A 15457-nucleotide genomic window follows, 5' to 3' on the forward strand; every position below is an offset into this window, starting at 1 on the left:
TTTATATCTTTTTTTTATTTAACACAAATCATAACAATAGTTAATTATTATTTATTCGCTGAAATATGATTAGATTATATCTGCATGTATTGGACATTATAACTAAATATATATTTGTGTCATAACAAACAGTGAAATAATGTGTAGATTTTTTTTATAGAATTTATTGATTAGGGTATTTAAATATTCAAGCTTTTGGTATACATACATTTTTCATACAAGCTATGTTAGGTAAAATTATAAGTTGTATCTAATGGCGTAGTAGAAAAATCGTGGGCTCTATGCCAGTATACAGATTGAAGCCCTTCTAAAAGACATAATCCATTCTTCTGAAAGGGTAATCTATTTATTAGAAATAGATTAACTAAAACATATTTACTTATATTTTATGAGTTGGACTATTGGTTATATCCAAGTTGTTAATTAGTCTAAAAGTTCATACGAACAGTTCAAATTCGAATTCGCGACCACTTTGAATTCGGACGTCAATTGAACACGATTGTTTTGGCGACGTTTACCAAAATATACGGTTGTGTTCGAATGTGTTTGTTTTAAATGTAACTCATACATAAATTAAGAATGAATTGTGTGAGCGCATCTTGCCGCCCCGGTAGAACAATGACACAATTGCAAAATTTGGTAAAATGGACTAAATGCTTCAACGTGTTTAGATATAGCGAACGCTTAAGGTAGAAAAAACGACGTAACTGTAGTTGTAATAATTTCCCAAGCATTCCCATTCCATTAAAATTACATCCCATAACATTTTAGTGAAAATAATTTAGTTTTTTGGTTCTCCTGAGTCCTGTAAAATTGTAATTATTGCAGTTGTGTCATTGTTCTACCGTGGCGGCGATATTATGTTGTAGATTTTAGGAATGCCTAAATTTACACATTTTTTTTATGGACGTATTGCGTTTGAATATAAATTTCCAACAAAAATACGGTCAATAATCATACATAAAATAATTAATGAAAAAAAAAACACAAAACGGGATTACCATTTAATTGTATAAAAGCGCACTTGTTCATAAATTAAATAAGGACTTAGAGGTGGAATGTAAACTCCAATAATTGAGTAATTCAATTTATTATAAGTAAAAGAGACAAACCTATGCCAAAAACACCTGAAAGGGAAAAGAACATGATGAATGATAAAAGTGTACAACGCATGCCAACGAGTACCACACCGCCAATTTGAGAGGAACTAGTTTGAGTCCTCTATGACATCTGTGAATTTTATAATTATTCAAAATGCCTAATTCAATATTACAAATATTATTATTTAACCAAGTTTCAGTTAAGACAACACAAATATGATTAAAACATGCAACGTTACTTTTTTGGTGTAAACTACTTGCAGTTACACGGTTTAGATGGGCACCGAGAACAGACAATGGACAAATTATAACAATTTACAGTATTCTTGCATTTGCGCTCAGAAGTTACCATTAGGAACATATGTAGACTCAAGGTTTTAACCGTATTATAAGGAACGACGAGCCGGCGCCTCCACGTGGCTAACACGCAACCAAATATTATAAAACAAACATCTCATAAATTGCACAAATCAACATGCGAATTTATTATAAAATTTTCCTCGATAACGAGCATTATAAAGTACACCGACAAGACCAAAATAACATAACATACAAAAAGTCAGAACTTAGTTTAACAAGCCTAACGTTGCATCGCAAGAGTTAAATCGTTTTAAGTAAGTCTTACCACCAAACCTACTAGTCAGCGCTTTTATAATATCGTTTTATGAATTATTATTTCCATAATTTATAAACTGTTATATTATTTTTATTTTTTAATAAAGCCCAAAAGACAGAATGGACGGTCCGAATAAATATGCGGGCACAATTTACATAAAACATTTTTTTCCTAAAGTTAATGTGTTTACTAGAAATTGACAATCTCCATTACAAAAGATTTGCTTCAAAATGTCTTTTCAAAATGTCAGTTTATACTCATTATTTTCCCGTTTAAGAGATTTTTTAAATACGAATTTTATCAGAACCTTTGTTAATTATTGTAATTACTATATAATAGCCTAAAGTTGTAGACTATTTTAACATGGCGATTTTAATCAATTAGCGGTAAAATATAAAAAAGAAAAAACGTTTGCTGTTTAATGTAATACTTATTTGTAATATTATTAGTAATAACTAATAAGTAACAAGTAACTTTAGTGGAACAGTGACTTCTGCCTAAGAATTGGTAATGGTTAATAGGCTACTGTGTTTTGAAAATTGTATTTTCAGACTTTTTCCATAGAATTTTATTTGGAATCCATGATCTTTAGCTATTGCGAATAATTTTTTATTAGTCCTTAAGCTTTATAGTTGTCAAATAAATAAATAATCAATTGGCAATCGTATCTAATAAAAATTGATTTTTTTCAGATAAAAATGAAATTATATTGTTTATTTTTATCATTTTTCATTGTAAATGTTTTGGCAGTCACCGAAAGTAATCATTACAATTTTTTGACATTCTTAAAGTTTTAAGAAAACGCAGTCTAGTGCTACATAAAACATATTCGTGCACTACTGTGTCACTTAAATGTTTTATAGGATGATTTTGTTTTTTAATTACTTTTTGATAATTTTAGAAATCCATTACTTACAAAGAATGTCAAAAAAAAAAATTTTCATTTGTTTTTACAGCTGACTTAAAGAAGCAAGTATACATTTCAAGTCAGTACTCAATAATTATATCAATAATAGTATTATTATCCACAAAATTTAATTTAAAATTGTTAAATACATATTAACTTTTTTTTTATTTACCATTTTCCTTACAGACTTCTTATTCCAATCAATACAAATATTCGGAGGTAAAATATTTAAAAAATGTGATAAAATGAAAAATAATGTATTACTAACGTTTATGCTGATGAGTAATACTTTGATTTTATAAGTATCACGTTGTTCTATGAAATGCAACCTTAAATAATTTTAGCATATTGATTTACCGTTCGATAATGTGAAAGATCCAGAAAAAAATGTTTAAAAAAAAATGAATATATATTAATTTGGGTTTATTTATAGTATTGTATTATTCAATGTTTTATATTAATATTTATTTCTTAAACAGCCTGTAACCTCACCGATCTCCCTTTGCGGGCTTTTATTTTATCATATTTACATCATTATACGACTATAATACACTATAATCTCTATTTTACTATACAATACACCATTTATAAGTATGTGTTTTTCTAGATTCTGTAGACAAAGTGGTCGAAACTTTAATATGTTCAAATAGTTCCATTAGTAAGTGTATAGTTTATTAATTTATAGTAATCATACGCCTCTTGTGTATGTTTGGTTGTGCCTTTGTTATACATTCGGAAGGGTACAGGAAAACGGAGGAATATCAATAATTCCTGGATAACTGATCAGAGATAAAGATTAAAGAATGATTAAAGAATCAGTTTGTAATAACACGAAAGCGCCATAAGACATTCCTTATTTCTAGCCATCATTCTTGGTCGGTTTGCCTTTTTGGCATCAGTCCATGCACAATAATAAATTACTAGTATACTATTGTTATTAGTTAGGACTTAGTTGTACAACAATTATTACTAATGTTTTACAACACTATTAAAAATAACGAGTGTAGATTTTATAAATTATTACTTATGCACCCATACCGCAAATATTAAGACTTCAATATTTCTTAACACTAAGTAGCCTTACTTTTGTTAATTTAATAGATTGCCGATAGGTGATAACGTGGTGTCAAGTTTGCGAAGTGTTGATATAACATATAATATAATTTTTCCAAATATAAAAATTTTGTAAATAAAAAAAAAATATTATTATTAATCATTACAGATTTTGTATTTTGAACCGGTTTTCTGTATTTTGTTTTTTTTTAAAAAGCTACAAGATACTGTATCAGATATATGTCTGTATCGAGGTTCCTATCATCTCCATAATAATGTCTAGTAATAACTAATCCTGTTAGCTGATCATTTTTTATTAATTTTAGAGTCGTTGGCATTAATGTTGGCTGCACCAGGTAATAATACGATTATATAGACAGTATTTTTTTTTATTGATATTTACTAAGTAATAAATGTATTTGTCGAAATTTCAGAAAACATAGAATACAATGACACGAACGATCTGCAACGTAATTGATTTTATTTATTATACAACAAATATTAACTATTAAATATGTAGTAGTCCCTAAATTTTTTTTTCAAAAAGAGGTATCGCCTAGCTGGTACCTACTTAATTTTCTGGTTAACTTTATAACTAATATTTCTTAATTGAGTTACGTTAGAGGTAAATAAGCCATTCGTGTAAGGACGTATATATTAAATTTGTTGAAAATATATACATAATAAAACGTATTACTACATTGTAATAATAACTAAAATTAAGCTGTAAAAAAACTTGAACGTTTATCTGTTTATTTTAATTTAAAGAAGGGTAGAACGCATGATCAATAGCCACAATAAGTGGAATGGCTATTAAATGATATGAATATAATTAACTCATAATATTTTTTGTTTGGAATTTCAGAGTTGATAAACAACGAGATGCACATGCAGGGCAGAATTAGATTAGCAAAATATGACTTGGTAAATAAAACAGAACACATGGTAAAAATGTGCACTGAAAAAATTATAAATTCAATACACGTTAGATTGGTACAATACCTTACCTAGATCCCTTGCAATATAGATCTCCACTAATATGTTATATGACATAAATCTCGAGAATTAAAACCTAGACAACACGGAGGGAAAAGTATTGGAAAACTTGAGGGGACCTAGGTGTTTATTTACTATTAGATTTGATATCCAACATTCAACAAAACCATAATTGTTCATTGTTCAAACTATAACGCAAGTCCTAAAGTCAAACGAAAGTACTCAAATCGTTGAATGTTTATTTTTTATACAGTATTGACAAATTGATTATAAAAAACATTTTATCGACATTGTTTGACTAGGTCTTCGGAGTTAAAGATAAAAATATTATACATAAAAATACTTATATTGCTCTTAAATATAATTTATTGTTTAATTTTAATATTTCTTAGTTTAGCTATCTTACAGGAACCGAAGAGGTTAATACCGCGGGCATAGGTAATATAAAAATTATTAAAAAGAAGTCTAATCTGTATATGGTAGAAGACGATTATGCAAAGGGTCGGTTCAGTTATTATAGATCCAGACGCATAAAAAATAATAATGAATTCCTTAAAAAAAACCACATTCTAAATAAAATCTCAGCTTCGCATCGGAGCTCTATCAAAAAAAAAAAAAATGGTTATCATAACTATATTAACATATGTTTACAATTACAGATTTTAGTAACAAGAGTTTGGTAGTTTTGGGGATAACTAGAAGAAGTATAACTTACCCGTCTCTGAAACGTTTACTGCACAGAGTCGAAAGTAAGTATTTTTAGAACAAAATCCTTTACCGTAATGTATAATTTGTACTTGCGACGGTATTAGTGATACAGCACCAGTTGTGGTATAGGTGGAGCAAGGCAAAGTTTTAGTTTCCATCGATTTTGATTTAAATGATTTAAACATCTAATTTAAGTCTATATAAATTGCATTAATTATAAAATATACTATAATAAGGATTATACTGTGCAGTGTTTAACACCTTGTAGAAAAAAGTATTTATTTGTATTAAAGTGGTCACACTGTCGCCTCGCCTTCTTGCTGCCTATTCGTTGCCGAGTACATAGCATTATATTATGTTTTTAGAACTCTTTTTCTAAATAATTAATATGCCCAAAAATAATTTGTTAAAGGAGGACTTGTAACTCGGTTCAATTCACAGCAGACATGTGATTTATTAGCGTTGTTGCAAACTGCATCAGACCCAAGATATCGCATACATTTTACCAATAGCGTTATAGTCGACGAGAACCGCGATTGTCATCTTATTGGAGCTTTCGACAATGTTGCCATTTACAGAAAGTTTGACGACGGATTTTATAGAATAGACGGTCGTGATTTTCATCAATATGTCAAACTTACGAATGAGATATCATAACGAAACCTACATAATTGTAGACGTTTTCGACGTAAAAACTTTACATGCAAAAGTATAGTATCGATGTCACTTTATGTACCGGATATAAGATCTGATCTACTTCATAAATCATAATAAACGACTTTTCTCTATTCAAATACAATGTTTCCTTTAGTCTCAAACATGTTTTTGCGAACCCCCATGTCCGGTTCACACTATAATGGCTCCACACATGGTAGCCAACCGTACAGTAATTCATGAATGTATTTTCTTGGCTGGCATTTGGCTCAACAATAATTATATTAACACACAACTTTTTTTATCAAATAACATAAATTAATATGTCCGAATCGAATTTAAATTAATTTAGCTATCTTATCTATAAAATACTATTTATCAACGCAGTTTATTGTTTTAGAGACTATATTATATATATATATATATATATAGGTTAATAAAATTAAAAAAAAAAAATTTTTTCACTCTCAGCTGGGTGAAAACCAAGCAAAAATTGAATAATTTGATAAAAAACCAAGGAATTGTCAATTGTTCATATTTACTTGTCGTTATTTATTTCTCTGTTAGTGTACACAAGTGTCTCGCAACCTATAACGTTTTTAAATGTAACAACTTAAAATTTAAAAAAAACTGCCATTACACTTAAATATAATATACGAACCCGTGTGCTCTATAAAAATACAAAACACAACAAAACATACATCATTAGACTTCTAAACGAAATTTTTACTAAATTGTCTTCATTACTAATTACTATAATAATTTACATAGTTATGCTACGTTTTTTTTTTTGCAATTATAAACAATCACTAGATTTATTAATACTAATTAATTAGTATCCATTAATCCTATTTTGTTAATAGTGTAAAAATTAAAATTATATTAATTAGCAGAACAACAATGATAGTGTAATAATAAAAAAAGAGAAGAGAGAGAGAGATGGAATGGAAATATGTTAGGACGGATTGTACATACATAATGTTCTTTATGTGAGATAAATGTGCGTGTGTGTGTGTTACTAATTTATCCTAACTTCTCCTAATTTTATTATTACTCTAAAGTTATTATTATATAATATTTCCACGTATCTTAATCTGGTCCAGCGATGATGTAGAAGTTGTATCTCTGACATCGATGATGATGATTTTATTTAAAACCTTTTAAGTTTTACTATAAAAATAATCGGTGCAACCCAAACGGCTCCCGTTGAAAAAAGTTTCACGAGTAGGTAAATTCCCCAACGGCTCCGGTATTCGGTACTACGCGTATATTATCAAGTCTCTTTAACTTTTCAAAAGAACTTGAACTTAAAGTTAAACCTGTAACCTCCTCCTATACTGTAGCCTACAAACCTAGGATATTTTTAGTTAGCGGAGCGAAGCGACGGCGCCGACGAGCGTAGCGATCGAGTGCCAAAACACTCGGAGACCTGCCGTCAAGTGGTCAAGACTGTACAGCCGTCTAAAATTCATCTAATCTAGTCGATGATCACCACGTTCAACCGCACTGCACACTACTAGATCGGCAAACAATAATTAGTTGAGGTACAAGGTAGTACTTAACTTTCAAGGCGTTTTTATGCACAAGGAACAAAACGAATTTGTGTAATAATAACTTATCGTGTGGAAGATTTCTTTCCAAATGAAAATCCGGTCGCATAACTCTCATTTTTATGAACCTGGCCATAAAAACTCTGTTGGCTATTAATTATTATGGTACGTTATCAAAATCGAGTGTTTAGCTCAAATTATTTGAACAATACCTAGAACCTATTTTCTCCTTGACGTGCAAAGTACTTTAATAATAAATAGACAACATGGACCATATGGTTTTCGCCAAAAAATTCCACATCAACCCAGGCGTTACCTTGTAAACGTTTTTTATTTTTTTTATTAAAAATATAATATTCGTTTTATTGCTATAAGTATGTAATGTGAATCTATTGAAGTTTCATTATAACATCTGTGATAATACATAAATAATATTTTATCCGTTTGACAACAAATGGCTAGCTGTGAAACGTTTTCAAACAGTCAACTTATGTCTAACTAATTACTTGATATGTCTTTAAGATGCTACACGGATGGTCCCAAACAAAACCTATTTATTAAGTCTAGCCTCCTAATGTCTCAGTGTAGTGCAATATACTTGAATCTTGACGTTACATAAATAGTGTATAAAAAGTAATAAAACAAAATTTAAATAAAAATATCATGAATAACATATGATTTTAGCGTTTTATATTATTAAAGTAAACAACATGACCAAACTCAACAAATTCCTATTGTTTTTTTTTTACAGACCGACACCAACGTTTTGCTCCAAAACAGTTAAGTTAGCTCTCAGTATAATAATATATATATCAACCATTAACTGATTGAAAACAAACATTACTTTTGTTTAATTACTTTTGATTCGAAACTACGGGAATATCCTTTAAACATAATTTACGTTTTTTCTAAGAAAATAATAGTCATTTTGTAGTTCTTGTTTTTTAATACATTTATTTTTTTTTTTTACAATGCTATAAAATGTTATTATTATTTAATACAAAATATTACATAAATATAATATAATATAGTGTATAATGGGCCCCACTGAGCAAGCTCGTGTGGGGGCTCATGTGTCTTAACTATAGCAATTACGAATTTTCAAAATACATTCCTTAATTAAAGTTAAAACCTATGTATACTTAAGATGTTTAACACATAAAACATATATAGGATAGAGTATTGAAGGTATGAAATTAACAATTTGAGAACATAATCAGCAGTTTGTTGTAGTAGCCAATTTGTTAAATTTAGTTTGAATATAACATAATTTGTAACATGTCATAGGGTCCTATCGCTGGATAGTTTCCCTACCCATAATCTTCAAGTCACATATTTACATTTTTAACATATTTGCTTATTGTATACTTTTTTTTTATGTACAGATTGTAAATGTTTTTTTTAAAAAATCAATTAAAAAAAAAAAACATAATTTGTATAATCACGTTAATCATAAGGTAAATTATTATAAATATTTGGACCAGTGTATTATAGAAAAGAAAATTGAGTTGCTAGATTTATGTACATTTGGGGTGATAATATTATGCAATTTACCTTTGGTGTTAAAATTATGTGAAATGGCTTTTATTTGATTATTTTGTACTAAGTAAGTAACTGCTGTTTTGTAACAAAGTATTTTTGCTGTTAAAATATTTAATTGTATAAATTGTATTAATTTTATATTTATTTTATAATTAATTAATTTTAATGTTCAAACACTTGCCTATCTTTTTTTTTTTCTTAAGTGTTATCGGCTTTGACATTTTTATGTTTTAGTCAAGAATAATATACACAATAATTTTTTAATTTCCTACTTTGACTAACCAATTATTATTGCCGTCAAATAATTGACAACAGTAAGTACAGAGAACACTAAATAAAATAATGGAAATTTCAGCGTAAAATTTAATAAGACAAACAAAATTTAGTTCACTAGAATTGATTAATAAAAAACTATTACTTTAAGTATATACCACACGATTTCAGAGTCTCCACACTACAGGCAATGATATCAGTAGTAACATATTCTCCATAACCGTCAATCCATTCCCACCTTTTTTTTCTTGCATCATACATTTCACAGAATACTCTCCCATTGCTATTGACAAATAAGTATAAGTCGTTCTTCTTGGTCACAATACCTGAATTTTCAAATTAACAGTAAATAAAAACATAAAAATAACTTGAATTATTGATGTATACATACATGATATTGCACGATTTGTTTTCAACTGCGTATTAGGCATTCCATTCCATTGGAAATTTTGTACATTTAATTTATAAACTTGCCGAGGTCTATTAATACCACCAATAAGATAAATTTCGTTTTCAATTGTCGCTACACCCATGTCCTTATCGCATACTGGCATAGGACCAAGTTTTTTCCAACGTTTTTCCTCAAAATCATAGTATTCTACAGTTGAAAGACTTTCCCCATTACTTCCACCAAACTAAATTAAAAAAAAATTCAAATAAATTCTCACAAACCATAATTACGAATATCAATTAAAAGTCATTGTTGAATAACAATGAACACAAATTTAAGTAGATATTTATTTAGTATTTAGACTTGGGGTACATAGTAATTTAAGAGGACGTTATACCCTTTAAAAATAATCGTAAGAAAGGGGTTTACGGTAAAGCGTGTAGGTCAAAGCGAATTGGTCGTAGAATAAAAATATTGGTACCGTTAAAAAGAGGAGAACTTTAACTAGGTTCTCTCGTCGGTTTTTATTGAAAACTTTAATTTTACCAATACAAGCACTTAAAAAAGTTTAAAAAATGTCAGAGTTAAAATATATAAATTGTGAATGTTGGGTTAATAATATCAAAAAAAAAGCCGACGAGAGAACCTAGATAAAGTTTTTATTATTTTAAATATGTAAAAAAAAATTGTCTACGATTGTTGTTTAGTTGATAAGAGAGAATATGCGTAACCAGTTAAGATTGCTGTCAAGGATGCTGTGACATTTCGAAAAATAAATAAACTACCAAAAAAAGAGTCAAGATTACTTAACTAATAATTAAACATCACAGATAAGCCTTTTAATTACGATTTTACAAAAAAATTGCCTATACCAAAATCCTTAATAAATAGGGGGTATAACGTCATCTTAATATTTACTCACAACATATAATCGATTGTTATTGATTATAACGCTGCACATGCATCGAGCTGTGGGCATGGGTTTAACAAGTTCTGTCCATATCATTGAACTTGTATCGTAGTATTCTACTGAATTCAAATAACTATTCGACACGGAATCGTAGCCTCCAACCTATTATCATAAAAATAGTAAATATATGTACACAAATTTTTTTAATTGGTGTTGTTTTGTAAACTATAAATAAAAAAAAAAATACACACCACATAAATTAATTCCTTGTGAACACAGACAGCAAATTTTGTTCGTTGTTGATTTAATGTACTTGTAAAATACCATTTTTTTAACGTTTTCTTGAGATCTAGTTCATCGACAAGATTGACCTCTTCGCCTTCTTCATTTATTCCGCCAATTGCAAGCATTGTACCGTTTTCAGAGATTACCACCGTAGAGTCTTCACGGGGAGGATGGAAATATGAAAGATTACTCGATTTCCATTTTAAACTACAATTGGGTGCTCTAGTATCCATATACATGAAACCGGACTCAGGAAAATTTGTAGAACATTCCTTAAGCGCCAAAATAATCTTAATACAAATAAATTATACAAATATTACGTAAAATTAGTAAAGTAGTAAAATAATACATTGCATTCTTTATGGAAAAAACAACATTTAATATATTGTTTACATACGTTAGGCATAGTCGAAAAGTTCCTCCCCAATACACTTATAGGTTTTGAACCGACACGTTTATCGAGTTCTTCTGACAAGTCGTTCATAACTAAAATAAAATAATAATAAAATAACTGTTAATATAATGAAAATACATAAAGCCGCTAATATTTCAATTATATAGACACATCAATAATACATAATAAATTTTACCTATAAACTAATGTACGTACAAAAAAAAAAAAAAAATTAGAGCGATTGCACACCACATTTGAAACAGAAATATATACTTACTCTCTTTGTTTTCTCTAATACATGGTATGTTACATATTTGTTGAAGTCCTTCTTCCGAAATTAAGTGCAAACGTAGGTTTTTCATTAGATTCGGTAGCAAATTATATCGTTCATCTATATTAAACATCATCCAACCAATGATGAAATAAAATATCTAAAACAAATGCTTATATTATTAGTACAAAATGTACTCAAACGTAATATAATAGATCCAACATTAAAATAATTCAGTTTTTCTTTTTATAATAATGTTATTAAAATATAATGTTACAATAATTATGTATAATTTAACAAATATTTCTAAATTGTATCTATTTAAATTAATACACCTTTTCCTCAGTATCGATTACCAAATCGTCATGTTTAATAATCTTAAGAACATCATCGATCGGAAACTCGTATAGGTCTACCAATGCTATATCCAACTCCACAATCATGCTACAAAAAATTATTTTTTTTTTACTTAATCAAGTAAAAAAATGTTTGCTATCATTAAACCAAATCCGATTACTCACTTGAAATTTTTTATAAAAAACTCCCAACAAAACCCGTAAGTCAATTTATCTGATACTAAGTCGGCAGTCTCCATATAACTAACACAATTTTTAGCATCTATGTTTTCTTCAATATATTCAACACACAATTCTTTTATAAGGCTAACATCATAGAAATCAGCAGCCATCCACAGTTCCTAAAAAATGATAATAGATAATTAGCAAAAGAGTAATGGCAATAATTTTTTAGTGTTTGTACTATTGTCAATTAATACCTCAACATAATGTTCTTTAATATCGACTTTGGTTGTGTAGGCAAAGTTTACGATGGATTGCAAAACTTCGGTGTCTATATTTTTTATATGAATGTAATTTTCTTTATTTTCCTTAAATGCCGCTGTAAACATTGTTTGAAATACAGTGCTCACAGAAGATAGTATTAATTTGTGTGCTCGTATTTTGGATCCGTCATCACTAATAAAAGTGACATCACATAGTATATTTTCTCTAAAAAAATGTTTTAAACGTATGTTTTGCATTGGTAGTAATAAACAACTATTAAATAAAATAACATTACTGTTAAAAAAACATTATCAAAATCACAATATCAAAATATGCAATGAAAAAAATAAACAACATTTTTATCGATGGTTTTTATACATATTAGTTATTTTATGGATTTAGCCTCAATGTGAAACTGAGAAGGTATTGTTTTTACATAGATGCGTTTTTATTTTATATGATATATTCCAAACCACAGAACTGATTTCTTTACTGATTTATTACAATATTTATTTTATAATAATTACTAACAAGGAAATTGTTATTAAGTCATTTTTCTCAATAGTTTAATAATAAGTATTATTACTCTTACGTTATTTTAAAAGGCACAACAAAATAGAAACATTAATTGGTAATAAATAACAGTTGTAAAGAGCTAATTAATTAATAACAATTAATTTATGACTTACGGGATGTATTGGTAAATATTGTCGAATTGTCGATTTCTATAAACCTCAATAGTCATTTTTCTTGATTTACAGTTAACTTGTGTAAATGTATCCTATCAATGTTTTGTTTGTTCAGTAACTGTCAAATTAGTCTTCCCTAAAGCATATAACAGATACAGATTAAAAATAATTTGCTATTAAAAACACGGTTAAAAGTTTTCATAAGATATTATTATTTCAAAGCCAAATTTACAATCAATAACAAAAATTCCTAAACATATCAAATTGAACATTTTGACATCTTAATTTTAATAAGTATTAAATTTTCCATTAAAAAAAAAAAAAATACTCTCAATTTTCAAATAATCAACTTATGATTATAATGAATTGTTGAAAATTAAAAACCATACTCTGTTCAAAATAATATCAGACTTGTGCAGAGACTGGAACGCACCCACCTTGCTGCGCTGGCACAGCCAAGAAGAATGTGTTTTCAGTTTCTACATAGATACATTCTTATTTTGAGCAGAGTATAAGTATTTAGGAAACTCTTGTTTTGATAGGATAATGTAAAAAATATATACATGTATAAAACATAATAATACACGTCCACTCCAACCTGTTTACAATTTGCCATTTTAATGAACGATTCAGAACAAATTTACTTTACTGAACACCCTTTATTATTTGAAATTTTTTTTCTGCCATCTTGTAGTATTTTTCATCCTGATTGAGAGTCGGAAGTCAAAAATCGACAGACTACTCTAGTTTCAAAGTTATAGCTACTTGAAATTTGCATATTTAATCGCAGCCGCTGCACCACACGATTTTTGAATACGCGAGGCTCGCTGTTACAGTATTACTAGTTAATTATTTATTTTTATTATTATTATTTATTATTATATTTTCAATGATGTTATATCAATGCTGTATCAAACAACAATATAGTTTTCTTAAGTTAGTAATTATTTAACTATATAAAACAACTCCCTACGCGTGCCGGCTTCGGGAGCCGACTCAAACCCATTGGGACTCTTCGCTGGACGCCCCCAAACCCAAAGAGGAAAAAATAGCTAGCCTAAACAGCTAAACTAACCTAACCCACTGCTCTGGCATCGTCAGCAACCTAACGAGACCGAATCTAACTTATCCCCTCGTCGCTGACAAATGTAAGAGTCGGTACCAGCCGACGCCCGACGCTGCCTAATATTAAACAAGTGGAAATATATAAATTTCAAGAATCTATAACTTTGGAACGAGAACATTCATGATTCGTAATAAGTGTAAAAAACTACAAGATGGCGAAAAACAAACGGTTAAGTGAATTTTTACAAAAACACTAAGAGATTACAAAAAAAAAAAAAAAAGGGTTGTCTGGTAAAGTTTATTTGATCGAAATAAAAAAAATGTGAATTTACGAATATTGTCGACTTCATAGTTGGTAAATACAAATTAAAACAATTGTGCAACCACTTACTTTTCGATTTTTGGTGTTTTGAAAATCATGAAAATAAACTGCTTAATTTAACACACGGCACAAGTCACCGTAGAAAAGGTGAATAATTAATAACGCAAGTCACAAACGCGAAACACAATACTGAATTATTATGTCTTCTGTAATAATTGATAAATCTTCAGTACTTTGATCGTGGACCTTTAAAAAGATTTCGACTAAACCTCTCACACATCCCGCCTATACTGCTGTGCGGTCGATACAAAGACCTATAAATAAATGGCCTGCGCCGTGTGCTTCCCACTCACCCTGTCTATACTGCTGCGCGGTCAATAAAATCGTTAGAAAGAGATAGCAAGATTTGCTGGGAAACTCCCATGGAATAAAAATTAAAAAGACATGGAGTAATAAAACTATACATAAACATAATAAATGACAACTCACTAATACACACACATATGCAAATAAATAATATAATATTTGATTATTATATTTTATTATTGTGTTAATCAAAGTTGTTAAGTATTTAAGTAAGTGTATTACATTCTTTTGAGCTGTACTTTCGTATAATACATTCACGGTATATTGTTTTAAACATATAGGAATGTATAATATTAGCTTCAAATAGTAATACATTATTAAATACTTAAAAAATAATTATAAATTCGTTGAAATTAAGTAATGCAATTTACTGCATTAGGTAGACTTTCCTTTTGAAAAATAATACATGTAATATTATATATTTATACCAAATATTCTCTTAATATTTCATTAAAAACTAGTAAAATACACTCGCCAAGAAGCTTAACCTGAAAATGATCTCTAATCTCTAAAGTATGCAAAATAACCTTTTTTTAAAGAATTCTCTAATATAAAATATTTTACCACAGAAGCCCGAAGCCAA

At 28.6% G+C, this 15457-nt stretch overlaps 2 protein-coding genes across 2 annotated transcripts; one reads left to right on the plus strand and one right to left on the minus strand.

The window, feature by feature from the left end:
- The first annotated feature begins 1575 nt into the window (after positions 1-1575).
- Positions 1576-6193, plus strand: LOC126841401 (uncharacterized). The gene is made up of 11 exons (XM_050577864.1): positions 1576-1714; positions 2409-2475; positions 2673-2702; positions 2810-2842; positions 3231-3281; positions 4003-4032; positions 4111-4146; positions 4542-4600; positions 5065-5110; positions 5332-5421; positions 5793-6193. The coding sequence occupies exons 2-11, from the start codon at positions 2415-2417 to the stop codon at positions 6035-6037; spliced, it is 681 nt and encodes a 226-aa protein (XP_050433821.1). The 5' UTR covers positions 1576-1714; positions 2409-2414; the 3' UTR covers positions 6038-6193.
- A 3233-nt stretch (positions 6194-9426) lies between these two features.
- On the minus strand, positions 9427-14788 carry LOC126841389 (kelch-like protein 18). The gene is made up of 11 exons (XM_050577841.1): positions 14578-14788; positions 13122-13257; positions 12426-12657; positions 12172-12347; positions 11986-12094; positions 11657-11810; positions 11383-11471; positions 10952-11275; positions 10713-10862; positions 9791-10034; positions 9427-9725 (listed from the first exon to the last, which is right to left on the minus strand). Exons 2-11 carry the CDS (start codon positions 13175-13177, stop codon positions 9541-9543), a joined length of 1719 nt encoding a protein of 572 aa, XP_050433798.1. The 5' UTR covers positions 13178-13257; positions 14578-14788; the 3' UTR covers positions 9427-9540.
- Between the last annotated feature and the right edge of the window lie 669 nt (positions 14789-15457).

The sequence above is a fragment of the Adelges cooleyi genome, unplaced genomic scaffold (assembly GCF_023614345.1).
Source record: "Adelges cooleyi isolate 19-005CV unplaced genomic scaffold, UGA_ACOO_1.1 ACOO_flye_CR_arks_rails_tigmint_CR_PRNA_381, whole genome shotgun sequence".
Taxonomy (NCBI): Eukaryota; Metazoa; Arthropoda; class Insecta; order Hemiptera; family Adelgidae; genus Adelges; species Adelges cooleyi.